The 27135-nt window shown below is 37.3% G+C and overlaps 1 protein-coding gene across 5 annotated transcripts; it reads right to left on the minus strand.

Annotated features, from left to right (window-relative positions):
- Positions 1–318: 318 nt before the first annotated feature.
- ZNF215 (zinc finger protein 215) lies at positions 319–27135 on the minus strand. Of its 5 annotated transcripts, XM_025356786.1 has the most exons (7): positions 26644–27135; positions 25563–25708; positions 20197–20775; positions 11204–11286; positions 9652–9784; positions 9225–9320; positions 319–2686 (listed from the first exon to the last, which is right to left on the minus strand). In XM_025356786.1, the coding sequence occupies exons 3-7, from the start codon at positions 20594–20596 to the stop codon at positions 1845–1847; spliced, it is 1554 nt and encodes a 517-aa protein (XP_025212571.1). In that variant the 5' UTR covers positions 20597–20775; positions 25563–25708; positions 26644–27135; the 3' UTR covers positions 319–1844. The 5 variants fall into 5 exon arrangements, with proteins under 5 accessions (XP_025212571.1, XP_025212573.1, XP_025212572.1 ...); XM_025356788.1 differs by lacking the exon at positions 9652–9784; XM_025356787.1 differs by lacking the exon at positions 9652–9784 and having other exon boundaries at positions 26504–27135.

Raw genomic sequence — 27135 nt, forward strand, 5'->3', positions numbered from 1 at the left:
TAGCTAGTTGTTCAAAGAATATAAAGAATGAAAATAGTACTTCTATCTTTCAACCATCCAAAAGAAAATCACAGCTTATTTTCAAAACTGAAATATTGGACTTGGAATACCTAAAGTTAAAAAATCAGAATCCATTAATATAAGTACTTTGATGAATGAACTATACCTCAAGAATTTTTTACATTCAGAGTGCTTTTCTCTTGTTAGGCTTCTCTACAAGTTACCTCTTGTTTATACGAATTTCTGTATCAATTACTTATGTAGGGCTTTGTCCTAATAAAACTTGTGTTACAATATAAAGGATGAACAAACATAGATTTTTGACATTATTTAACTAATCATAGGAGTTCACTCCAGTATACCTTTTCTGCCTTTGAATAAAGTATGAACTTTCACAAAAAGCTACCATCATCATTAATTGGGAATGTCTCCAGTGTGAATTTTTTGGGGCAGATTAAGTCATACTTCTTGGCTCAAGAACCAGATGGGATCCTGAGGTAGTTTACAGAAGGCAGAGTTCTGGTGTACAGAGTATTAGGAGACTTTAGTAACCTCATAATGTCTGGTATAAATGATATACCTAAGGCTATGGATGTCTCTCCAGCCTAGGTTCCCAAAGGTACAGTAAGTCTGCACTGAACATCATTAATAGGTTCTTAGGAACTGCAACTTTAAGTGAAATGATGTATAACAAAACTGACTTTACCGTAGACTAATGGATACAAACAAGAGTTAAGTTCCTATGGCAAATGTCTCATCACAACATCATCAAACTTCTAAAGACCCCAAATATTTCCAATATTAGACATTAAAATAAATCTGAGCTATATACACATTTAAGAAGGATTAATAAAAACAGGTAAGATAATTATTTACCCTGTTATTCCAGTACAGGGCCATGGGTAGACAGAGAGCATCCTAGCAGCTCAGGGCAATGGTGGGAACCAACCCTGATTAGTAGCCACTCCACTGCAGGGCACACTCCCTTACAAACTCAGACTGAGATAACTTAGATATGTCAATTAACCTAATGTATACATCTTTGGGGTTTGAAACTGGAGCACCTGGAGACATGGGGAGAGTGTGCGAACTCCACACAGTGTCCCTGGCTGGGAATCGATATTTTTCTCATCAACATCATAACAATTATAACATTATAACAAAACAAAAACATTTTTCAAGGACCTGCTGTACTTTAAACAAATGCAGATTTTAACAATACATATAGATTAACAGCAATACATACTTCTCCCATTGCAACTGATAACCCTATCCCAACTCTAGTCTCCATTCAGTAGCAAGACAGCAAAGAGTATTGTCAGGAATGGAGTAAATGGCTGTTACTGTTGTCTTAGCCATTAATTCAGAGATTTCTGTCCTTAGAAGTGTTCTCTTATATTTTCATGAGCTCCTGATTTCTTGTGACCTTCTTATAAGGGCTGAATTTTGTTAAATATCAACTCCAAGAGTATTGTTTGGTTTTGCCTAATGTTTACTTCATCAATAAATCAAGTGGATATTAGTATGCTATAGACCTATTTATGAACTAGGGAGAGGTAAGGGTAATGGATATCAAAATAATGATACACAAACACTTGTACGGTGATACCATGTTTAACTCCAAAGCCTTATGGCTTCATCTGAAAACCAGGAAAATTCCTTCAAACAGATTTCTATCCAATAATATTTCTATCCAATATTAATTCTGTGATATCATTTAAAGAATAATCTGACAAATGTTTTCCTACATTATATTCATGAGATTTTATCCAGCATAAATTCATGATGTTGAATGAGTTCTGCATTCTGACTGAAGGTAATTAATCTTTCATTTTTTTCTTTTTTCAGGACTTAACTCGAGTATGCAGTTTTTGATGTTTAACAAGGTTTGAACTCCTGTTGAAGGCTTTATTACATTCCTTACATTTGAATGGTTTCTCTCCTGTATGAATCATTTGGTGTCGAATAAGAGAGGAGCTCCGGTTGAAGGATTTTCCACAGTTAGCACATTCATAGAAATTATTTCCAAAACGGAGTGTTGGATTATTACTGTCTTCACTTTCACTGAAGGCCTTTCCACATTTATTGCTTGTGCAGGCCTTTGCTTCAGCATGAAGTTTTTGATGCTTAGTAAGGTTTGTACGTCGGTTGAAGAATCTCCCACATTCACCGCATTTATAGGGTTTCTCTCCTGTGTGAATGATCTGATGTCGAATAAGGGATGAACTTCGGCAGAAGGCTTTCCCACATTGATAACATTCATAGGAATTCATTGTAGTATGACTTTTTTGGTGCTGAATATCTGTACTTAGACTCAAGTCATTCCCATATTCATATTCTAAATGTTGCTTACCTACTGAGTCTAAATTAAATTTGAAGTGAGTTTTAAACTTGTCACATTTTGGAGACCCCTTTCTTGAAGAAATTCCCTGTTGTATAGCACAAATTGAGCTAACAGAATTAATATCAAAGCTTTCCTTATTTTCACTACACTCAAAATCTTCCTCCTCAGTGTAGGTTGTCTCAGGAATGAAAGCCTCTTGTGGCAAATTTATGTCCCATTTTTTCTGGTTCCTATGTAACCAATTCTCACCTTTCCAGACATCTGAAGAAGGGTGTCCACTTCCAGTAAACCTTGTTATCATCACTCCATGGGATGATTCTTCTCCAGAAATACTCTGCATGTCTAAAGAGAAATAAAAAATGCCATGAACTAGAAAGGAAACTGCTTCATTAGGAAATGGAGGCTGAACTGTATAAGGTACATGTATATATCACGGGTCTTAAACACAGAATGGAAATGTGTGGCAAGGTTAGAAAAAAATACTTATAAAATAAATAAATGGTACAAAAATATTAAAAAGAGGTTAGTAAATAAAATAGAGCTATTTGGGACTATTTAAAAAACTATATAAAACTATATAGGGCTCAAGTAAAATATGGTTATATGAACAAGGATGGGGGGTGGCATATCATATCATAATTCAAGTTATCACTGGTTCGTAACTAGTGTGTGAAGGCTCTAATATTCCTTCTTCTAGCATCTTGTTTATCCCAAGCTGTTCACCAGTAATAAATATTCCTTTCTATAAAATACCAATTTACTCCTAATTTTAAGAATATGTCTGTATTCCCAGGCACCATACCTTAACCAGCTAAAAGCAAACTTGCAATCTTAGTGCCCCTCCTTTTCCATACAGCCACAATTACTCCCTAAATATAACAAAGGCAAAAAGAACTATAATGTAAGATAGCAGGAAGTCCTTTTTCTGGGCTCAAAATAACTCCTGATTCCAACATTAGTGCTTTGGTAGTTTTCTACTGTACTTCCTAGAACTCAAAACTTTACCTGTTCTAATTAAGATTGGGTCTTTTCCTTTCACTTGTCCTCATTTCTGTTTTATGTTCCACTTCATTTCTCAAAATTCCTCTCACTTAGCTTCTATATACTCTGTATACTCTATATTCTAGCAATATTTTAAAAATAAAATTTCACTGACTTTTTTCTTGTAACTTCAAGCATGCCTAATAATTTTATTCTCCAACATTTATTGGTGACCAAATCATGTCAGCTTTGCACTCACATTACTGTTCCTTGTTTTCATCACTCTCTAGGACATCTCCACTTGACTATCGTAGTCCTCTAGCTTAACAAATGAGAGACTGAAGTCATCTTCCATGTTGGAAAAAAACTTCAATGTCTTCATTTTTGTTTGAGTCATTGCTTTTCTAATATTTATACTGGAGTCCATAAAAAAACTGAATAACCGTTGTCCTTCATCTCCCATATCAAATCTGTTCTTTGGTTCTATTCTTTTAAAAAATTTCCTGTCTCTGCCTCACCAGTGTACACTAGGTGTGTGGGGGCAGATAGCTTGTTCCTTTAATTCACAAGTCTTCAGAGAGAGAAATGTATTCCAAACCTGGACCTAATTTAGATGAGATCCTAGACTTCAACCTTGATGCCATAATAGGCAAGACTTTGGGGGTCTTAGGATAGAGTAAATGTATTTTTCAAGGGGGAAGAACACAGGTATTTTGTAACCAGAGGACAGATTAATGTAGATCAAAATGGCTGCACATTCTTTGCCACTCTCCCCATACTGAAGTAGAGTTTATTCTGCTTCTCCTTGAATCTGGGCGGATCCAATGATTGCTAAGCCAATAGAATGTGGCAGAAGTGATACTCTGCCACTTCTGGACCTAGCCTTTAAGGTGACAGCTTCTGATTTCTCTCAGAATGTTGCCTTTCAGAACCCAGCCACCTTGCTGTGAGAAGCCCAAGCCTCAAAGAGAGGCCACATGTAGGTGCTCTGGCCCATAAGAACAGTTAAGTTCCGAGGAACAGCCAGCATTAACTTTCACCCATATGATGTGCCATCTTGGACATTCCATCCCATTTGAGCCCTGGAACACTGCAATCCTAGCTAACATCGTATGAAACATAAGAACTCCTCAGTCTTCTCACAAAATTTGAGAATAAAATGATTGCTCTTTTAAGTCACTATGTTTTGGGTAATCTTTTTAACAGATAACCAAAAACAGTGTTCTAGTAGTATTTATGTAATAGCAGAATTTCCAATTATATTTCCCTAATTAAATCTTTGTTACTCATGTTTGTACAACTCATTTTTCATATAACTTCCTCACTCTTTTTTATTATTTTTTTTTTAGTGACAAGGTCTTGCTCTGTTGCCCAGGATGGGGTGCAGTGATACAATCATAGCTCACTGCAACCTCCAACTCCTGAACTGAAGCAGTCCTCTAAGCAGCTATGATTACAGGTATGCACCACCATGCCCAGCTTATTTTTTGTAGAGATGGTGTCTTGCCATGGTGCCCAGTCTGGTCTTGAATTCCAGGCTTCAAGAAATCCTCCTGCCTTGGCAAAATCTACATCATGATGGAGACTATGACATAGATTTTGTAGTCATCTTTAATCCACCACAATCCATTAACTATTTGAGAAAATAACTTACATTTATTGAAGTAAATTCCAGATTAATTTATTATGTTTAGATGAGGAGATAGATAAAAGTAGAATATACTCAGAAAATGTTTCCTAGTTTTAGGATGGAAAAACATGTATAAAATGAACAGATATAAAACAATGGGGAAATACAGTTACATAAGTTTAAAAAACGTGTGGCAGTCACCATGAATAAAAGTAAAAAACAAAACTGAGATATTCCATTTGCCACAACTGCGATCCACAGAATTTACATAAGATGTTAATACATTAATTAAAAACCCCTACGGTTTTAACCAATAAACCACATAAACAGCCCTTTACTAAATGACAACCCAAAAAATAATTTTTGCCTTTCTTATCTAATATCTATCCATCCATCCTTTTTTCTCTGATTCCTATAGGAATCTGCACCACAGGCTGGAGATGTAAAGGTAGGGTAGAAAGAAACATTATGCCTACCCTCAAGGAACATACAGCCTAATGTGGGAGACAAATATTCACAGAGATACATGTAAAATATAATTGTGATAACTGCTAAAAGGAAGAGTAAGGTGCTGTATAAGTGTACAACAGAAAAAACCAAGTCAGAAAGACTTCCTTAAGGAAACGTGCACTTATTTAGGATCTGAGGAATAAGGGTCAATTAGGTAAAGGACAGGGGGAAGAGCGTTCTATGTCAAAAGCTGGGATGGGAGACAGCAAGCCACATTCCAGGGACAACCAGAATGCATTCCTTTAGAATCATCTTTTCTTTGCTGCACACCAACACCTGTGAGAGTGCTTAGGACACAGTATGTAGATGCTTAATATATATTTGATGTTGATTTGCTGAAAGTAGATAGGTGTGGCTTGAGTATAAAGAGGGAAGGGACGATGTGGTGCAAGATGAGATTGGAGAAGTAGGCAGAGAATAAAATGTGAAATTAACAATACTGAAATCAATATAGTATTTAAAAAATGCAGATCACAAAATCCGATCTCCTTGGTTGCAGTATGGTTCCAAGATTGGAGTTGGGACAAGAATAATAGAGCTAAGAAGTATGCCAAGGTGGTGGTTCAGGTGAGAGATGATGGTACCTGGACTAGCATAGCAGCACTGCAGTTGGACAAAAGTGGAGACATTCAAGAGATAGTGGGGAAGTAAAAAGGAACAAATATTAGAGAAGTGAAGGAGAAGAAGTTGTGTCAAGAATAAACTGTATCTCATGTAACTAGGTAGAGGGCAGTGTCATTTACTCAGGGAATAATAGAAGAGTAGAAAGGGAAAACAAAATCAGACTTTGGTTGCATGGAATTTAAGGCATCTTTAAGATATCCCAGAGAAATGTCATAGCATATATAAATCTCCAGAGAAAAAGTCTGATCTAAGGATATACATCTGTAAGTCCCCTACATACATGTGAAATAATTTAAGTTCTAGTTGTGGATGTAATAAACTAGGGAAGAAAAGAGCAAGAAGAGAAGACAAAACAAGATAAAATGTTGGCAAACTCTGAAATTTATCAGATAGCTACAGAAAGCTAAGTCTGCTAAAGACAGAATAGCCAACCAAAGAGGAACATCAGAAGTATTACAAGAACCTAAAAATGTTTTAAGAAAGAGGCATAGTTAACAGTGGAACTTACTGCTAAGAATTCAAGTGAGATAAGGAATGTCTCAAAAATATCTACTGGAGTTAGCTACATGAAGTCATTAAAAACTTTAGCAACAACTGTTTCAGGTGAATGTCTGGGGTAAGAGCTAAATTGAAATGGGGTATGGAATAGGAGGTGAGGAAATGAGAAAAACAAGCATAAAGTACTTGAGAAGTTTGGCTACAAAGAAGAGGTAAGAAAAAGAGTAATAGCTAGAGGAGGATGTAGGGTTGAAAGAAAACTTTTAAAAATCAGTAATGACCAGAAAAGGTTAAAAAGCTGATGGAAAAATGAGACAGAAATGGTGAAAATATAAATGAGAAAAGGTAGGGGTAAATGAGGTCCAAAGCACAATGGGAGCAGGGACAGAGGGTATTTACCTTAGAAAGGAAGAGAAGAATAATTTGCCTATCAAATTAATAAAGAATTCAGGTAAATAATACCCAGTGTTTGCTAGGATGATAATAAAGAGATAATAATACTCTATTATTAGTGAGAGTATGAATTGGTATAACCTTTCTGTAGACAATTTAGCATAATATAAGACAACTAAATAAATTTATACTCTAATGCCAAGTTCTTCTTCTAATAGGGTATCCTATGGAAGTTATCAGACATGCCTGAAAAATTGGCAACAACTTAAATGTCCAACAGTGGCGGGGTGGGGGGAATGGTTAAATATATTATGATATAATTGAATATTTTATGGGAATTACAAACCACATTTTCGAAGATGAGTGAAATAGGTAATCACTCATGATGGTATGTTAGGTGAAAAGAGGATATAAAATGACGTGTTCCCTTTTACACTGTTGGTGGGATTGTAAACTAGTTCAACCATTATGGAAAACAGTATGGCGATTCCTCAAGGATCTAGAACTAGATGTACCATATGACCCAGCCATCCCATTACTGGGGATATACCCAAAGGATTATAAATTATGCTGCTATAAAGACACATGCACACGTATGTTTATTGCAGCACTGTTCACAATAGCAAAGACTTGGAATCAACCCAAATGTCCATCAGTGACAGATTGGATTAAGAAAATGTGGCACATATACACCATGGAATACTATGCAGCCATAAAAAAGGATGAGTTTGTGTCCTTTGTAGGGACATGGATGCAGCTGGAATCCATCATTCTTAGCAAACTATCACAAGAACAGAAAACCAAACACCGCATGTTCTCACTCATAGGTGGGAACTGAACAATGAGATCACTTGGACTCAGGAAGGGGAACATCACACACCGGGGCCTATCATGGGGGGGTGGGGAGGGATTGTATTGGGAGTTATACCTGATGTAAATGACGAGTTGATGGGTGCAGCACACCAACAAGGCACAAGTATACATATGTAACAAACCTGCACATTATGCACATGTACCCTACAACTTACAGTATAATAATAATAAATAAATTAAAAAAAAAAAATGACGTGTTCCTGATGAATTCTGGAAAAATTTTGAAAACTGTTCCACAATTTCAGAAAACAAATATTCAGAAACCTCAGAGATACAACATCACAAACAAAGAAAATGGCTTAAAAAAAATGTTAATACTGCATAGCTCTGGATACTGAAGTAATGAGCGAGTTATATTCCTTGTTTTACTTTTCTATACTTACTAGAACTTATATTAATATCACAATTTTATTTTCTCTTACAAAGTATTAACAAGAATGAAGAATAAACAAAAATGATGAAGATAGGGAGTTAAGGCAAAAGTTAAGAAGTTCTCCAGGTGGAAGCTGAGGCAGGAGGATCACTTGAGCTCAGGAGTTTGAGGCCAGTCTGGGCAACACAGTGAGAACTCCGTTTCCAGAAAATAAAATAAGTGATACAGTTTAAAAAAAAAAAAAAAGGAAAAATGGAAGATTACTAGAAATCACTCTAGTATAAACTTGACTTATTTTCTTTAAAATAAAGAATAACATTCAAAGTTAGGTGGACTAATTTTCATTGATGTAGCACTTACCATGACCATGCACTGTCTCTGTCGCCCAGGCTGGAGTGCAGTGGCGCTATCTCGGCTCACTGCAAGCTCCGCCTCCCAAGTTCACGCCATTCTCCTGCCTCAGCCTCCCGAGTAGCTGGGACTACAGGCACCTGCCACCACGCCTGGGTAATTTTTTGTATTTTTTAGTAGAGACAGGGTTTCACCATGTTGGCAAGGATGGTCTCGATCTCCTGACCTCGGGATCTGCCCGCCTCGGCCTCCCAAAGTGCTGGGATTACAAGCGTGAGCCACCGCGCCCGGCCGCACCATGCACTATTCTAAGTATACTAGGCACACCAACTCATTTAAGTCCTCACAGTAACCTGGAGGTAGATACTATTATTAACTCTATGTTACAGATGAGGAAACTGGTAGAAAGGCTCTCTCAGGTCACATAGCTTTAAGTGTCTGTGGTCCTATCCCTAACCTTATGTGACTATTTTACCACATAAGAAAAAGAACCTGTGAACAAAAGCCAATGATGTGTTTTTCCCCACTAAAGTTTAGGTTTTGCTATCTCCTTCCCAACTAACAATTCAAAGATTGGGTTGTGCATTGTCTGTATGTTTAAGAAACAGAAGCTTCTTACTATGGCCTCATATCTACCTGATTCTTACCAAAAACAGTCTTCCTTGGTATTTCTTTCTCCATTATCCATCTTTTTTTCTTACTCTCCAACTTAAGGCTCTCAACTGGTTTGGAAAGTAGATATGCTGTTCATGGAGAAAATAAAAAGAACAACAACAACAAACATATATGACACTTCAGACATTTTTATAGAGAAGATAATTCTATCCTGACACAGTAATCTAAGCTGCTGAAGGGCAAGGCCAGAAGAGCACCATAGACTTGTGTATCTCTGGCTCAGTATCAGAAAGGACTTTCATCCAGATTCAGTCAGAAAATCAGCTACTGTGTCCAAAGGATATTAGCAAACCTGAACCCCGACCCAAAAGTGAACTCAGTCACTTCAGCAGTCCTATAGCTTTTAACAGTAGGAAGAGACTACTAAATGGACAGATTAGGTAAACATATAGAAACCACCTTTACGCAATGAATTCAGGTTCCTAAAGTTTTCCAGCATCACATTCCTGTACAGGTTCTTTACAGCAGAGTCCAGTTGCCCCCACTCTTCCTTGCTGAATTCCACAACCACATCTTTGAATGTCACTGGTTCCTAAAACATCAAGTTCCTTTTTAATCAAAGGTGTCACTCCCCAAAACACTACCAGAGGAGGAATGGATTTGAAGGAATAGGGTAGGAGTCAGAATACACCAGAAATTGATAGGAGGTTCTAAGTGATGAAAATCAAATTGTAGTAAGGGCCAAACAAATTGGTACTATATATACTCTGTTAGGGATATAAAAGAAAAGTGAAGTGCAGTCCTTATTCTACAGTAGCGTACATTATGGTTGAGGGGAAAAAAAGACAACTGAAATAACTGTGGAACAAAAAATTACTATGCCATACAAATAATTTACTTAAAAGGAGTTCAAAACAGGAAGAATTTGTGGTAGTTCTGATGGAAATTTGTAATTAAAATGTAGGCTCTCGTGGGAGGAGAGGTAGGGCATTTTCTTTGATTAAGAAATGCTGCCTGATAACTGTTTTGATTTGGGACTCACAGTTTAACATCACTCATCAAATGGGCAAGATTGCCTGACTGCCCAAAGTAGCCTCCCTATTAATCAGTTACTACTGCATTGTTTATTTTCTATGTAATAATTATTACTCTCTACAATTACCTTATTTGCTTGTATTTGCCTGTATACCTCTACTAGAATGTGATCTCCACAAGGCTGGGATTTTGTTTTATTTATCAATTGTATTTTCAGCCCTCAGAACAGTATCTGGCATATTATGCACTACATAAATATTGGCTAATGAATACATTCCCTCGTTTATCACACCATCAATTATTCCACTTCTCTCTCCAGCATCCTCAACCTTGTCTTTAGTGGCACCTCCAATCTCACTGAAATATATAAATGTCTTCCGTTCCTCTCCTTCAAGCCAGTCTTTATGAATAAGTTGTCTGCATTAATTTTGTCTGCTTCCTCACTTCCTCTTTCCTCAACACACCACATCTGGCTTAGATTCCTGTGCATTTTAGTATCTCCGTGAGTGAATAGACACTACTTGGGCTGTATTACTTTGACGCTTTAAAGCATTTCTCCCTTAAATATTCTTACTCCTTGGCCTCAGTGACATCATATTTCCCTGGTTTTCCCCTACATCTTTTGGTCCTGTCTTTTTAGTATGCTTTGAGGTTTCTTCTACTCTTGTGTAGTAAGTGACATTGCTCTGGATTCTACTCTTGAGCCTTAAATGTCAACGTTTTCTGAGTAGGCTCTACATCTATAGCGTCTACAGATAAAATAAAACTATATTCTTGAGGGAACAGATACACAGAGCGACTATATGGCTAAGAGTATATCACCAACTAAAATAGGTCCAGTGTCCTGTGGGAAAATAAAAGTCTTATGTTCTTGGATGGAACCATGTTTGGCAAAAGTTCAAAGATCAAAAAATTGAAAGCAGGTAATACTAAAAATGAGCATATATGTTCAGTAACAACTAGAATCCTAATTCACCTGTGGTTTGCCTGTTCGTGAGCCAGCTTTCATTTTCTCCTTAATGTTCCCCATCTGTGGGGCAGAGTCCTTGCAGGGCATATCTGAGGAAGAGGAAAGAAAATATTAGGGAGACAAGTTTTGCCCTAGAGGAACTTTTAATAATTATAGTTGTTTTAATATGATATTCACAGGAATTATCCATAGAACTTTGAAAAAAATAATGTCAGGCCCTACCAGCAAACACAATCTCCAAAGGTCAGGCCTAGACCTTGTATTTTTAAAATATTTTAAATGTGATTCTGATATGCTTCCATGGGTTGAGATCTATTGAATCAGAAAGAGGGACAAAATAATATTTTCAGACCTCATCTATGCTTATAGCAGATTCCAAAAAATAACTAATTCTGTCATAACTAAAGCCTAACTACAGCGTAGCCGTCACAGGCTGTAATTCTACTTGGAGCTTATAATATTTTATCCAACCAATCCCTTCTTCAAACACTCCAAAGAGAATTCTTTTCAAGGATTGTTTTCCTGTAGGTTGCTCTGTGCTTACTATACACAGACCTAAGCAACCTGTCCACCTTGAACTATTGCTTCTTTCAAAACATAAAATTCTGAGGGACAACCAATTCTCTTATCCAGCCATTCAGTGAGAAGTTTATCCAGGGGCCACTGTGGAAGATTCATGAGTTACATCAGTGATCCTCAAGTGTCACACTGGTCTGTGAAGTTTTCACTGATTCAGGGTGAAATGAAAAGAGCAGAAACAATGTAGTAAGTTTGTTACAACATTATATTTATTCAATATAAGGGACTTTCTTTTGATGTTAAAATGTCTTCTAATATGTTATTGATTTAAAAAATGTTTTACTTAAAAAGATTTGGCAAACCTGTATCATCTCCAACCCCATTTTAAAACTTTTAGTGACCTTTGAAACCCCCCAGAAATCTTAAAACCATGCAGTTACATAATAATCAGCATGAATTCTCCATTATAAATGTATAATTGGGTTCAACAATAATTTAAACAACTGCATGGGGACTTCTTAAAACACTATCAGGGCAGGCCTGGTGGCTCACACCTGTAATCCCAACAACTTTGGGAGGCCATGGTGGGAGGAATGCTTGAGCCTAGCATCCAAGACCAGCCTAAGCAACATAGGGAGACCCTTTCTTTGCAAATAATAATAATAATAAATTAGCCAGGTATGGTGGTGTGTGTATGTGGTCTCATCTACTTGGGAGGCTGAGGGAGGAGGATCACCTGAGCCTAGGAGGTCGAGGCTGCAGTGAGTGGTGATCGCACCACCACACTCCAGGCCTGGTGACAAGTGAAACCCTGTCTGAATAAAAGCAAACAAAAATCCAAATTTCTCAGCAACGTACCATGTGAATGCTGTAAATATTATGGTCTAACTTTTTATTTTGTTTGTTTTAAAAGAGGGTCTCGCTCAGTCCAGGCTGCAGTGCAGTATGGTACAATCACACCTCACTACAGTCTCAAACTCCTGGGCTCAACCAATCCTCCTGCCTCAGCCTCCTGAATAGCAAGGACTACAAGCATGTGCCACCATGCTTGGATAAAGTTTGTTTTTTGTTTTATATTTTTTCTTTTTTTCTTTAGAGACAGGATCTTTCAATGCTGCCCAGGCTGGTCTTGAACTCTTGGCCTCAAGTGATCCTCCTGCCTCAGCCTCCCAAAGAGTTGGGATTACAAGTGTGAGCCTGGCCCTGAGATCTGTTAACTTTATTCAAGTCTATATAACACTTTGTAGAATGTCAGTCTGCTCAATTCTATAATCTTTAGGTCAGTACAATGTTGTTCCTTGTTGTTGACATTCTTGGAAATTCTTGAGGTATCTTGGAAAGGTACAAATGCCTCCAATCAGCTATCCTCTTATTTATTGCTCTCTCTAAATATCATTTTCTTTCCTTAGTTCTTCTCTGCTGACCTCCCCTTCTTGAACTTTTAGCATCGTGTTCTCCGAAACCCTCATTCCATTCAAAGAAACATCTATATACATTCTCAAGTTCTTTATAGACTCTTCCTTCTCCCTTGCTAAATGGATCTTGGCATCATCAAAGGCACCTTTTTCCATCCTGTAAGCACTATGATCTTGGAAATTGTTCTGATCTACTTGTACCTCCCTTCCACTTCCTAGTATTTTCTGTCATGCAAAAATATTTCTTACTGGTTTATGCCATTTAACTATACTGTTCTTGATGTTATAATATATTAAGCTATCACACATTCATTTTTTCAACACATATTTACTATCTCCTATGTGCGAGATACAGAAATACCTGCCCTCAGAGAGCCTAGTGTATTGTGAATGACCAACACTAAAGTAATTGTACTAGGCCAATAAAAACTGTGGTTACTTGGTTCCCATTGTTGCTTTTCACCCCAAATCCTGACAGTCTTTTAATAGGTTACTTCAACACTGACACAGACACCCCTTCCAGCAACCCAGACTGATAGAACTTTGAATTTCTTATCTCTAATAACCATCAGCAACCAATCTACTTCCTTGCTCATACTCTGGTCTTTATTACTTAGAACTATCCTACCATGCATATAAAATTAGATAAATCAATCGATAACTGCATCCTCCTATCCTTTCAATTTTCATGTCCTTGCTTTTTGTATATTCTCCAACTTTTATCAGAGTCCCACTACACTACATTGATTCTTTAATTTTCTCCCATTCTATCATGGCTCTAGTGAAGTCACTTCATTCTCTATTAAGCTTAGAACTAAGTTTAAGGTAAAATGTAAAATTCACCATATTAGCTATTTTAAAGAATATAATCCAGTGGCTTTTAATACATTCATAATGTTGTGCAATGATCACCACTGTGTAATTCCAGAACATTATCATTACCCAGAAAGAGCCCCATATTCATTTAGGAGTCACTCCCATACACTCCCTTTCCTCATACTGTCTCTACAATTTGCCTATTCTGGACATTCCACATAAATTCAATCATATAGTATGTGACCTTTTGTGTCTGACTTCTCTCACTTAGCATAATGTTTTGGAGTTCCAAACATTTTTTTTTAAACATGTATCAGTACTTTTATTCTTTTTTACGGCAGAATAATACTCCATTGTAGGTATATAGCACAGTTTATCCATTCGTTAGTTGATGGATATCTGGGTTGTTTCCACTTCTTAATGTGAATATGTGTCTTGAATTCTCTGGGGTATATGGTAATTCTATGTTTAATTTTTTGAGGAACCACCAAACTGTTTTTCACAGTGGCTCAACCACTTTATATTGCCAACAACGACATACAATTCCAAACAATTTCTCTACATCCTAGCTAACCCTATTCTTTTTCCTTTATTATAGCCATCCTAGTGGGTGTCATTATGGTTTTGAGTTGCAATTCCCTAATGACTAGTGATCCTGAACATTTATTCCTATACTTTTTGGCTATTTGTATATCTTCTTTGGAAAAATATCCATTCAAGTCCTTTGTCCATTTAAAAAACTGTGTTGCTTATCTTGTTATTGAATTGTAAGAGTTCTTTATATTTTCCTGATATTAGACCCTTATCAGATATATGATTTTCAAAATGTTTTTTCTCATTCTGTAGGTTTTTTGCTGCCTTGATGGTGTCTTTTGATGCAAAAAAGTGTTTAATTTTGATGGTCTAATTTATCTATTTTTTCTTTTGTTTCTTGTATTTTTGGTGTCATAGCTAAGCATTGATTACCAAACTTAAGGTGATGAAGAGTTATTTCTATATTTTCTACTCAGAATTTGATGACTTTAGCTCTTATATTTAGACAATTGACCCATTTTGGGCCGGGCGCGGTGGCTCAAGCCTGTAATCCCAGCACTTTGGGAGGCCGAGACGGGTGGATCACGAGGTCAGGAGATCGAGACCATCCTGGCTAACACGGTGAAACCCCGTCTCTACTAAAAAAAATACAAAAAACTAGCCGGGCGAGGTGGCGGGCGCCTGTAGTCCCAGCTACTTGGGAGGCTGAGGCAGGAGAATGGCGTGAACCCGGGAGGCGGAGCTTGCAGTGAGCTGAGATCTGGCCACTGCACTCCAGCCTGGGCGACAGAGCGAGACTCTGTCTCAAAAAAAAAAAAAAAAAAAAAAAAAGACAATTGACCCATTTTGAGTTAACCTTTGTGCATGATATGAGGTAAGGCCCCTACTCCAATCTTTTGCATATGGAAATCAAGTGGTCCCAGCAACATTTGTTGAAAAACTATTATTTTCTCATTTAATGCCTTGGCACCCTTGTCAAAAATTAATTGGACATAGATGTATGAGTTTAGTTCTGGACTCTTAATTCTATTCCAATACCACATAGCTTTGATTATTGCAGTTTTTTAGTGAGTTTTGAAATTGAGAAGTATACATTGTAAGACTATCTTCTTTATGAAGGCAGTTTGACTATCTTGGGTCCTTTCCAATTCCATATGAATTTTAGGATCAAATTGTCCATTTTTGCCAGAAAAAAAAAAAAGCAGCTGGGATTTTGATAGGGATTGCATTTGAATCTGTAGATTGCTTTGGGGGAGTATTATCTTTATGATATTGTTTTCCAATACGTGAACGCAGGATTTACTTAGGTCTTTAATTTCAACAATGGTTCGTAGTCTTCAGCAGACAAGTCCTACACTTCTCTTTTATTTTTCACAGATTATAAATGAAATTATTTTCTTGGTTTCTTTTTAGGGTCATTCATTGCTATAGGCACATAACCTATTTTTGTTGCTCTTGCATCCTGCAACTTTGAATTTATTAGGTCTAATAGTTTTTTACTGGGTTATTTAGAATTTTGGCTATATAAGAGTACAATATCTGCCAGTAGGGATAGTTTCACTTCTTCCTTTTCAATCATGATACCTTTTCTTTTTTTCTTGCCTAATTGCACTAGCTAGAACGTTCAGTATGACATTGAATAGAAGTGGCAAGAGTGGACATTCTTGTCTTGTTCCTGATTCTAAGAACAAAGCTTTCACTTGTTCATCAAGTTCATCAAGTATAATGTTAACTGTGGGTTTTTTAATAAATGCCCTTTGTCAGGTTGAGTGAGTTCACTTCTAGTCTTTTTTTTAATTTTTGTCATAAAAGGGCATTGGATTTTGTCAGATGCTTTTTCTGCATCAATTGAGATAATCATGCACTTTTCCCTTTTCACTGTATTAATATGATGTACAACACTGATATATTTTTATTTGTTGAACCATATTTGCATTCCTGGGACAAATCCCACTAAGTCATTTTGTATAGTCCTCTTAAAATACTGTTGGATTTGGTTTGCCATTTTTCTTTTGCTGTGATGTCTTTGTCAGGCTTTGGCATCAGATTAGTACTTGCCTCAGAGGATAAGTTAAAAAGTGTTCCTCCAATTTTTTGGAAGAGTTTGAGAATACTGGTGTTAATTTTTCAAAAGTTTAGTAGAATTCACCAGTAAAGCCATATCATCTTTGAGTTTTCTTTGTTGAAATTTTAAAAATAACTAATTCAGTCTTTTGTTATTGGTGAGTTGAGTTCAGATTTTCTATTTCTTCAGTCAGTTTTGGTCATTTGTGTTTTTGGAATTTGTGAATTTCATCTAAGTGCATCTAATTTGTTGGCATTTAATTGCTCGTAGTATTCTCTTACGAACCCTTTCATTTTATGCAAAGTCAGTAGTGATGTCCCCACTTTTCCTGATTTTAGTAATTTGAGTCCTCTTTTTCTTGGTCAGTGTAGCTATACCTTTGTCAATTTTGTTGATCTTTTCAAAGTACCAACTTTCAGTTTTGTTGGTTCTATTACTTTTGTGTTCTCCACATCATTTATCTTTGCTCTAATATTTATTTTCTTTCTTCATCTTGCTTTTAGGTTTTCTTTTTCTAGTTCCTTCAGGTAGAGGGTTGAGATCTCTTTTTTTAATGTAGGCATTTATAGCTATAATTTGAGCCATGCCTTCACTGTATGTCATAAGTGTTGGTATGTTGTATTTTTGTTTCCATTTCTCAAAATAGTTTTTCATTTCCTTTGTGCTTTCCTTTTTGACCCATTGATTATGTGACTGTTAATTTCCACTTATCTGTGAATTATCCAGATTTCCTTCTGTTACTGATTTCTAATTCTGCTATAGTTGGAAAAGATACTTCATGAGATATCAATCTACTTAAATGTTCTGAAACTTGTTTTTTAGTCTAACATTTGATCTATCCTGGAGACTATTCTATGTATACTTGAAAATGTATCTTCTGTTGTTTTTTGGGTAGTACACTCTGTATATTTGTTAGTTCAAGTCAGTTTATAGTGTTTCTCAAGTCTTCTATTTCCTTTTTAATCTTTTTTCTAGTATTTTTATCTGTTAATAAAATTGGGGTGAAATCTCCAATAATTATTCTTGATCTATTTCTCTTTCACTTCTGTATTTGCTTCATATATTTTGAGGCTCGAACTGTTGTAGTTATTGCTCATTTAGTAACTTTTGAACTAATTTTGTAAAGTCTATATTCCATGTTGTGTTTACCTGCATGAATCTGTTCCCTCAGCTTAGTGGTCAGCTTGTAATATCACAGAGATTTTCTTAAATGCCTTGAAACATAAAAATAATATCAAAAACAAAAACCATCACCTGGTCTCTGCAGCTGCATTGTGTATATTAGGGCACACTCACTCAGTCAGACACTTTTAACTCTACATTGTTCTTCACTTCTTGCTTGTGTAGCACCTGAAGGTCAGCTAGAGATAAGAGTTAGGGCTTTCTCAGGTCTTTCTAAACATGTCTTCGGTCTTCCAGATTTTCAGAAATATGTGGGAGCTTTCAAAATCCCTTATTCCCTCAAAGCATATCATTCTTCAGCATCTCAACTGTTATTATCTCAGACAGCAGTAGCTAATACATTTTCCATGAAATGTTTTTGACAAATACACCCCAGGTAGCCAACTCAGTTCTGAGTGACTTTTGAGCTAGGTAAAATAAGGGCAAGCCCTATGAGCAGGTTTTTCAGAGAGCCACCAGACAAACCAAAGAAACAACCAAAAGACTTTCTTCAGTTCTGTATTACCCTGCAACCTCTCATTTGCCTTTTCTACTAGATTTCTCAAGAATAGTCTATAATCATGATCACATTCCCACCTCAAACCTATGTTTTTTAACCCATATGATGGGCAGAATAGCAGCCCCCAAAGATATCCACGTCTTAGTCCTTGGATACAGGGCAAGAAGGACTCTGCAGATGTGATTAAAGTCAAGGACCTTAAGATGAGGGAGATCATCCTGAATTATCCAGGTGATCACAACCTAATTACATGAATCCTGAAAAGTGAGGAACCTTTCCCAGTGTGGTGAGACAGTGAGAAGCACCATGAGTGAGCAAGAGCTATGACAACAGAATAAAGTGTCAGAGATGTGGCAGTGTGAAAAGGACTTGGCCCATTGTTGCTAGCTTTGAAGACAGGGGAAGGGGAACATAAGCCCCAGAAAGAAAACGGTACCACCTTTACCTTGATTTTAGCTGAGGGAGACCCATGTTGGATCTCTGATCTACAGACTTGTAGAATAATACATTCATGTTGTTTTAAGCCACCAAGTTTGTGGTAATTTATTATAGTAGCAATAGAAAACTAATACAACTCACTACAAAGAAGCACCCCTCAAATCCTCTAAAACTGCTCCAACTAAACCTTAAAATTACTCCTAATCAACAATTTCAATGAATTATTTTTAATATTGATCTTAATAGGACCTTTTTGTTATACCATTGTTGAACATTCACTTCTTGAAAATTTCTCCTTTCTTAATTCAGATACCAATCTTTTCTGGTTCTCTGATTTCCTAGATTATTACTTTCTAGGAATTATTAGGCTTCTCTTCTTTTGCTCATTAAAAAATATTTTTTAGACAAAGACTAAATGTAACCACAATACCAACACAGTCACTCTCCCCAATCAATAATTCCTCATTATATATCCAGTTCATGGCCTCTTATCTTATAAGGTCCACACATTCACATGATTTAAAAAACTTAAAAGATGTATAATTAATCTCCATATCACTTTGCCATACTCCTTCCCTTAAAAACTGGACTGTCTTATAGTTTCCCAGTTTGGATTTTACAAATGGTATTATCATGGTATAGTTCAACATGTTCCACTATCCTCTATATTTCCTGTAACTGATAGTTACACCTAGACCAGCTCTTAAATATTGATGCTCCCTAAGGATTTGTATTTCTCCTACTGCTCTGTTCATACATATAAGCTTCCAAATCTTCTCTTTCTGAACACTGAAGGCATACTGTTAACTATATATTGGTTTATTCATTGTGGAAGTCCCACAGGAACCTCAAATAAAATGTGCCACATAATTAAAGTATTACAACTTCTCCCCCCACTCCCAAATTCCACTCATGCAGGCCAGTACATGTGAATTTATGTCAAAAGGTATCCTATTTATAAGTTTATAATTCCTTTAGGTTCAAACTCCTGCTTTCCCAATGCTCATTCTCTAACATGTAATCTATCACAATAGCCTAACTGGTTTTTCTATTTTCAGAACCCTCAGATCTCTCTCCTTTACGTGAGACATCAGTAAACTTTTTCTGTAAAGGGGCAGATAACAAATATTTTAGACTTTGCGGACAATACAGTCTCTGCTACAAGTACCCAACTCTCCTCATAGCACAAAAGCAATCATAGACAAAATGTAAATGGACATAGCTATGTTCCAATAACACTTTATTTTAAAAAATATTTGGCCCGTGTGCCATATTTTACCAACTCCTGCTCTAAATTGATGTCAACATAATATTTTTAACTGGCAAATCAAACTGTCTCACTCCCCTACCCAATCTGTGAGATCTAATTCTCTATTTCTATTACTTACAGAATAAAGTCAAGGCTGCCTAATAGAGTAGTATAAAGTCCTTCAAGATCTGGCACCTGATACCCTCTGACCTCAAAAAAAGGTAGTTTCTCTTTACATGGGAAAGGTCAAGTATTTTACCTTCAATTTTTTTATATTCTTACCTTCACCTTCAAGCATTTCAATCACATCTTCTATGAGGGTCACCATATCTTTACTGTTGTTTGGATGTTGCAAATTCACCCACGTTCTGACTTCTTCAGGCAGGATTGCCAGGAATTGTTCCAGCACCAGCAGTTCTATAATCTGCTTCTTTGTATGAATCTCTGGTCTCAGCCATTGAAGACAGAGCTCCCAGAGTTGGCTCAGGGCTTCATGGGGCCCAGACACTTTCAAATACTGGAAATGCCTGAACTTTTGACGAGATGCCTCAGAGTCATGTGTCTCCACGATGGGGATGGTTTCCTGCTGCCAAGAGATATCTGCTCTCAGAACCTCTCTTTGTTCATGTAGAGACATGTTTTGAGGTTTTGAGATAGCCATCAACTTGCTCAGAGGCTGCATCTTCCTAAATAGAACTCCCACAGTAGTTCAAATCCACCTTACTAGATTGCAGTAATTCTCAGGCTTGAGCTAAGCACCTGTGTACTATATGCAGTGTGATTTAAGCCAAGTTATTTCACGGTAAGAAGGAAAGCTCCAGGAACTTTATACACAAAGCCAATATTCAGATACCTGAGCAACTGAAAAAAGATAGAAATTAACCCACAGGTAACAAACATATATTAGCATAGTTTTAAAACATAACTATTGTTATTAAAATTGCCTAAGAAAAATACATATCTGGATTCTCCTTCTATTTTATTTTCCTTTCTTAAAACTAGAAAATATGCTTTTCCTTTCTCCTAACCAGTTTCCCAAAGGACACACACAGATAAATAGACATACCGAAACAAATGATGAAGAGTCCTTTGATTTAAAAAGACTTCATAATTGAATTACAATTAGATTTATTCTATATCAAGTAGCAAACCATTTTTACCTTAAAATTAAGCAACACAAAACTTCAGGTAGGATATTAAGGTTTCAGAATAGATATGACTGAAAAACCTTACCCCAAGTTCTTATTAAAATACTAATAAAATTCTATGAGTGAAACTGACAATAGCACTAGAAATTAAGGTAAGTGACAATTGTTTAAAATATACTAGAATAATATCTATAAACTATTATTAGGAATAAATCAAAAAGTGGATTCGCAGACTACAGTGAAAAGTTTGTATCTGTTAGGACTTACTATGGACAATTATGCAATGCCCACCAGGGATGTCTTAGGCGCAACTGAACATTTAGACTCACAAGACTACTATTAGTCATATTTGGCACCAATTTACTCAGAAGGCAAAAAACAACTTGCTAGCAGAATAATATGCATTTTTCTTCAGTGTGAGTCTTTGCAGAGTGTAGCTCAAATGCAGGGAGATGAGACCCATAAACGTGGTGTAGGAAACACTCTGACTCAAAAGAATTCCCCCAGGAGCCAATATCTCTCATAACAACTGAGCACAACTTTACGGGTTGTCTCAAAGAGCCTGCCAAATTATAGGTGTCACTACATTCGGGGCTGTCCAGATACAACTTTTTCTATTTGATTTACAGTTCTCCAAGTCCAGATGCAATTTACTATTCAGGTGTCATTTTGATTATGATCATTAAAGGTTAGTAGTTCTCAATCAGGAGATTTTGCCAACAGGGGAAATTTGGCAATGTCTAGAGACAGTTTTGATTGTTACAGCTAGAGATTGTACCTGGCCTCTAGGAAGTCAAAGCCAGGGATGTTGCTAAATATCCTACACAGGATAGCCCCCTATAGCAAAGAATTACCCAAAGCGTCGATAATTGCAAGGTTTAGAAACTCTGCTATAGGCAATATATAAATGAGAGTACATACTTTGGAGTCATAGATACATGAGTTTATATCTCAGCTGTACTAGTTACTATATGTATAAAGCTGAGCATTTGCATTCTCAACTGTAAAATGGATATAAAAATATCTGATCAAATTATAGGTATTAAAAGAGCTCTCATCTCATTTCTTGATACACACAGTAAGCACTCAGTAGATCATATGCACACATGTATGTTACAATGTTAGATCTTACCTATTGGCCAAAAGCTTGTGCGACCTTGTCCATGGCAATGCCTGCCTGAATAGATCACTCAGCATTCAAATAAGTATTAGTGAACAGAGTAGGGGAAGGACACACAGAACTATTAAAAGACAGTTTAGTGGCAGATGAGTGGTAAGAGCCAGGTTTCTCAATGTTTGACTAGAAATTTACAGAAAATCAAGGGAAGGAGTCTAGAATAATCCTTGTGATAATGGATTAGAGCTGGAGACCTATGTGTGAACTTGTATTTGGCTGAATTAGATGAAGATGGTTACATAAATATTTACATATATGTATATATACATAGATTAGTATAAACACCTATTTCTTTGCTCTGTTGGCTAAGTAGGTCTAGAAGCAAGAACAGCCCAGCAGCAAAAGAACAATTAGCTCTCAGATCTTGGTTTCTAATACCATTCTCCAATAGGAACCAGGATTTCTTGGAGAAATGGCTGATTCTAGGACTGAGGCTCATACAACATAAGCATGGAGCATCTTATAGTGCCAGAAAGTAAAAAAATGCTCAAAAATTTTTTTTTTAAAAAAAGAAACTGAAACATTTATTGGGGCACATCAAAGGTACACAGGAGCCAAATGAAAGAGCTTGTGGCCAAATCTGGAACAATATAAGCAACAGAATATTAGATAATTAAAACAATTAAATTAATACTCATGAGCCACGCTGATATAAATGGCAACTTATTAATAAATGGGGGAGAATAAATCTATGCAGAAAAATTCTGAATAATTTATGCAAATTCTCAGCCACCCACAAGGTAGAGCATAACTCCCCACCCCACTGCTTGAGTATGGACTCTGCATAGGCATTTCCTGCCAAAGAGGAAATGTTGGGGGAGGGGAAAGGTAAATTTACAGAGGAAAAACCTGACAAATACCACCTCAGCCACGTGACCAAGATTAACATCAATAGCAATAAGTCATGTTGGCAGGATGTAGCCTTGAGATAATGTGATGAAAATGGCATTTTGCCTCTGTGATCTTCCTGCTCTAAACTCATAACCCCAGTCTAATAATGAGAAAAACATAAAATTCCAACAGATGGTTCTCCATACTTAACCAATACTCCCTCATAACTGTCAGCATGATCAGAAACAAGGAATGTCTGAGACACTGTCACAGCCAAGAGAAGCCTGAGGAGGCATGACAACAGAATGTAATGTGGTATACTGGATGGATTCTATATAAGAAAGACATTAGGTAAAAATTAAACTTGAATAAAGCATGGACTTTAGTTAATGTAGTATTATTAATTGTAACAAAGGTACTATACTAATGTAAAATGTTACTAATAGGAAAAATTAGTGGAGGGGTGTATGGACACACTGTTGTACTATTATTTTCCTGTAACTTTATTCAATTTATTTAGAATTTTTTTTTATCTGTGAATGCAAGCTCCCCAAAGGATTTCCCACAGCAAGTGAAAAGCCACAGAGGCAGGTGTCTTCTGGCTTGAAAGATCCCTTTTATGTTGTCATGGCCCGGGGAGGAAAAGGGCAATGGTGCCTTTCTTGGGCTATTCCTGGGTCTCACTGGATAGAAAATTGCTTCCGGTTGCCCTGAAGCAAGCATTTCCTGCAATGAATCCCTCTGGAATGCTCCTTGACATCTCCCCAAACTCGTAACACAAGTCCATCTTTCTCCTCATTCACATCTGCCAAGGCTCACCGTAATACAATAGACTGAAAACCTGCCACAACTATTGACATCCACGCTCCTCCTGATCTGGCCTCATTAGCTCCACTTTTGATTTATGCAATTGCATTTGTTCAGGACACTAACAATTTCCAGGCAGATCTTTCTTTACTTGCTCTAAAAATATACCACTCAGCCTTAACCCGTGAGGGCACAAAATAAACAACAATGAGGGTGCAGCTGGCTCAGTGAAGTTTTCTGCAGATGAAAGTCCCACTTAGAGGACTCATGATCTCACCTGACATAGAAAACAAATTGGAACCACCTCTACACTCTAGCTCAATTAAAGAAAACAAGCACAATGCTATGGGAAAAGAATCTTTTTTTTTTTTTTAGACGGAGTTTTTGCTCTTGTTGCCCAGGCTGGAGTGCAATGGCACAATCTCGGCTCACTGCAGCCTCTGCCTCCCAAGTTTAAGTGATTCTCCTGCCTCAGCCTCCCAAGTAGCTAGGATTACAGGCACCTGCCACCATGCCCAGCTAATTTTTTGTATTTAGTAGAGATGGGGTTTTACCATGTTGGTCAGGCTGGTCTCAAACTCCTGACTTCAGGTGATCCACCCACCTCAGCCTCCCAAAGTGCTGGGATTGCAGGTGTGAGCAACCAGCCGAGAGTGATCTCTTAAATATGACTGGTGGAATAGTCCTGAAGTAGTATCATTGAGTCCAACAAAAAAATGAACTATGGGCCCAGATACTTTGAAAGTAACAAAAATGGAGAAGGAAAAAAAATAAAAGCTCACAGGCCATATGTCAAAGACAAAATAGAAAAGGCTTTATGCTAAAAAGTAAAAGTAACAAAGACGTTAATTGCAACAATAAATGTACTGTGTAAAAATTTAAACTCAAACTACATAAAACTCAAAAGACATCCAAAATGAGAACTCCAAAACTGAAAGTAAAATGATTTTTAAAAAATACCAGGCAAACAAAAAATATTCAAGAGTGTAGTGAATTAAAATTATAATGCATTAAAAGCACAAATACATTAGAGGAAACTAAATGATTATAACTCAATGAAATATAACTATCATTAAATGTACAACATACTTGAAACATTTTTAGCAAAATTCTCAGAAAACAAGAAATGAAGTCAACAATGATACAATAGAAATGGGATATTAGGTAACTTTCTTAGACTTTGACAGATAAAGTCGAAAAAGTAATAGTATAATGGATATAAATAATATGCTTAGCCTAATAAATAGAACTAGATAAAATGTAGTTTCTATTCAAGCACCTATGGGAATGTTTATGAAAGTGATTTATTAGGCTACCAAATAGAAAATCCTTGATAAATGGTAAACAATAGTGGAAACCACATTTATTACTAGAATGCAAAACCAGAAATTAAAACCACATAGAAAAAACAATTTAACCTACTTTAAAATTCAAATGTTTGCTACTAAAAAAAATAAAAAAAAAAAAGAGAATCAAATGTACAACTGCAAGTATCTAAAAACAGTAAAAACATTGTACGTCAAAATCTAAAGAGCACAGCTGAAGCTCCTGATAGGCAATGGAAAAGCCTTACATATAATTAAACAAGAATGAGATGCATTAACTATCCAACTCAGGAAATAAAAAAAGCAACAAATATACTGGGAGGTTTGTAGGTGAAAAACACAAATTAATGAATTACTCACTGTAAACAGTTACAGAGCTAGGACAGGGAGAGACGTTCAGGATGGCATGCCGCATTTAATTAAGATTTCCGAGGTGGAACAGTTTTGATGATAGAGATCCAAGGTGTGACATGACTTCAAGTAGCTTAAATGGTAAGTCATGAACACTGGAATATACAAAGTCAAGAAATATAACAGTTAAACTCTAAAGTACTGAATAGATGCCTCTGATATAAAGGTGGGATTCAGGATTAAGACACAGAGCCGGTGCCACTGTGACGGAGGGACCCGAACGTCGTAGTGGACGGCTAGACGAATATAATCAGGTGGCACCAGTTCTACGGTTTTACGGCCGCAAGGAACTTGAACAGCTGCTAATTATGGGAAAAGGGTATTGTCTGTGAAGAGAGTTATTTCTAATCAAACAGGTTGTAGGTGGGACAGCTGCTTAAGGTAAGAACCACGTGGCGAGATTAGCGCAGATAAAGAGGAACAGAAAACAGTTTGCAAATAAGTGACTGAATATAAGTCACTTACAGTAAATGGAGAAATAACTATATTAAAATAAGTACGATACTTGGAGGTTTTAATGTTTTAGGGAGGTGGCCAGGAATGCCTGGGAAAACAAGGCAATATGGAATTAAAACTCCATTGTCTTTCCCAGTTGATTGATTCAGTCACACTTGGTTTTTCCATAAGGCATCAATACCAGCCATTCCCAAACCAGCTGATCATAACATACTAACCACTTTGAGCGTCTGGAGACTGCCCCTATTACAGAATGGAAGAGGAGACAGGAGTGTGGTTAAATCCTTGCTTTAGCGGAGCTGGATCCTGACCCCAGCCGTCCCGCGGCCCACCCCTAGCCCTCCGTCGCTGCTCTCACGCTAGTCTTACTTCCGCAGCCCACGTTTCCATCCCTCCAGTCAGCTCGCGCCCTCCTCCGGTTCTCAGGCACAGACCTTGGAGGGCAGCGTGGAAATTGGGTAACTGCAAGCAAGCTGAGGGGAGCTGCACGTTCCGCATGGACGCCCTCAAGCGTGATTCCCAATCCCAAGCCCCCGCGTGCCCACTGCCCACTGCCCACCAACGAGGGTGATACCTGTGAGCCACCGCTCCTCTTCAGGGGCCCGTTCAGTCACTCCCAAGCGCCAGTTCTGAGAGGAGCCGCGGAATCGCTGTCTTGGACAGTGAAGGGAGCTGGTGTTGGTAATCACGCTGCAACTAGGAACCCCTGACCTCGCGAACCCTCAACTCACAGCCCGCTCTGAGTTTCATATATTGCGACGGTACAACCTCGGCGCACTCTTGCGCACGCGCACCAGCTGTGGAAGGAACCCCCAGTAGGCCCCGCAACCTGGGTGGGTAAGGTAGATCTGGTCTTTTCAAACCCAGCCCCTTTCTGCAGGCCCCGCCCACGCCTCACTCTTGGAACTCTGGCCCTTTGAATGGACTCACAAGGCGCTTCTGGTGGCTTAAAGAAATGAGCGTCATACTTCCGGCGCTTCCTCATCCCGTCTGGGAAAACGAGTCCAAATCGCCTTTCTTTTCCCCACACCCCATTTGTCTGGAATCAAAAACAATGATAATTTCA

This window comes from Theropithecus gelada, chromosome 14, assembly GCF_003255815.1.
Source record: "Theropithecus gelada isolate Dixy chromosome 14, Tgel_1.0, whole genome shotgun sequence".
Lineage (NCBI taxonomy): Eukaryota > Metazoa > Chordata > Mammalia > Primates > Cercopithecidae > Theropithecus > Theropithecus gelada.

Excerpts from the sequence above, each read along its gene's own strand:
- ZNF215 (XM_025356786.1), bottom strand. The coding sequence starts at position 20,596 with ATGCAGCCTCTGAGCAAGTTGATGGCTATCTCAAAACCTCAAAACATG. Across the intron at positions 11,287-20,196 it reads TGAAATGCTTGAAGGTGAAG|ATATGCCCTGCAAGGACTCT; the intron begins GTAAGAATATAA and ends CCTCTTCCTCAG. Across the intron at positions 9,785-11,203 it reads CACGAACAGGCAAACCACAG|GAACCAGTGACATTCAAAGA; the intron begins GTGAATTAGGAT and ends TTGATGTTTTAG.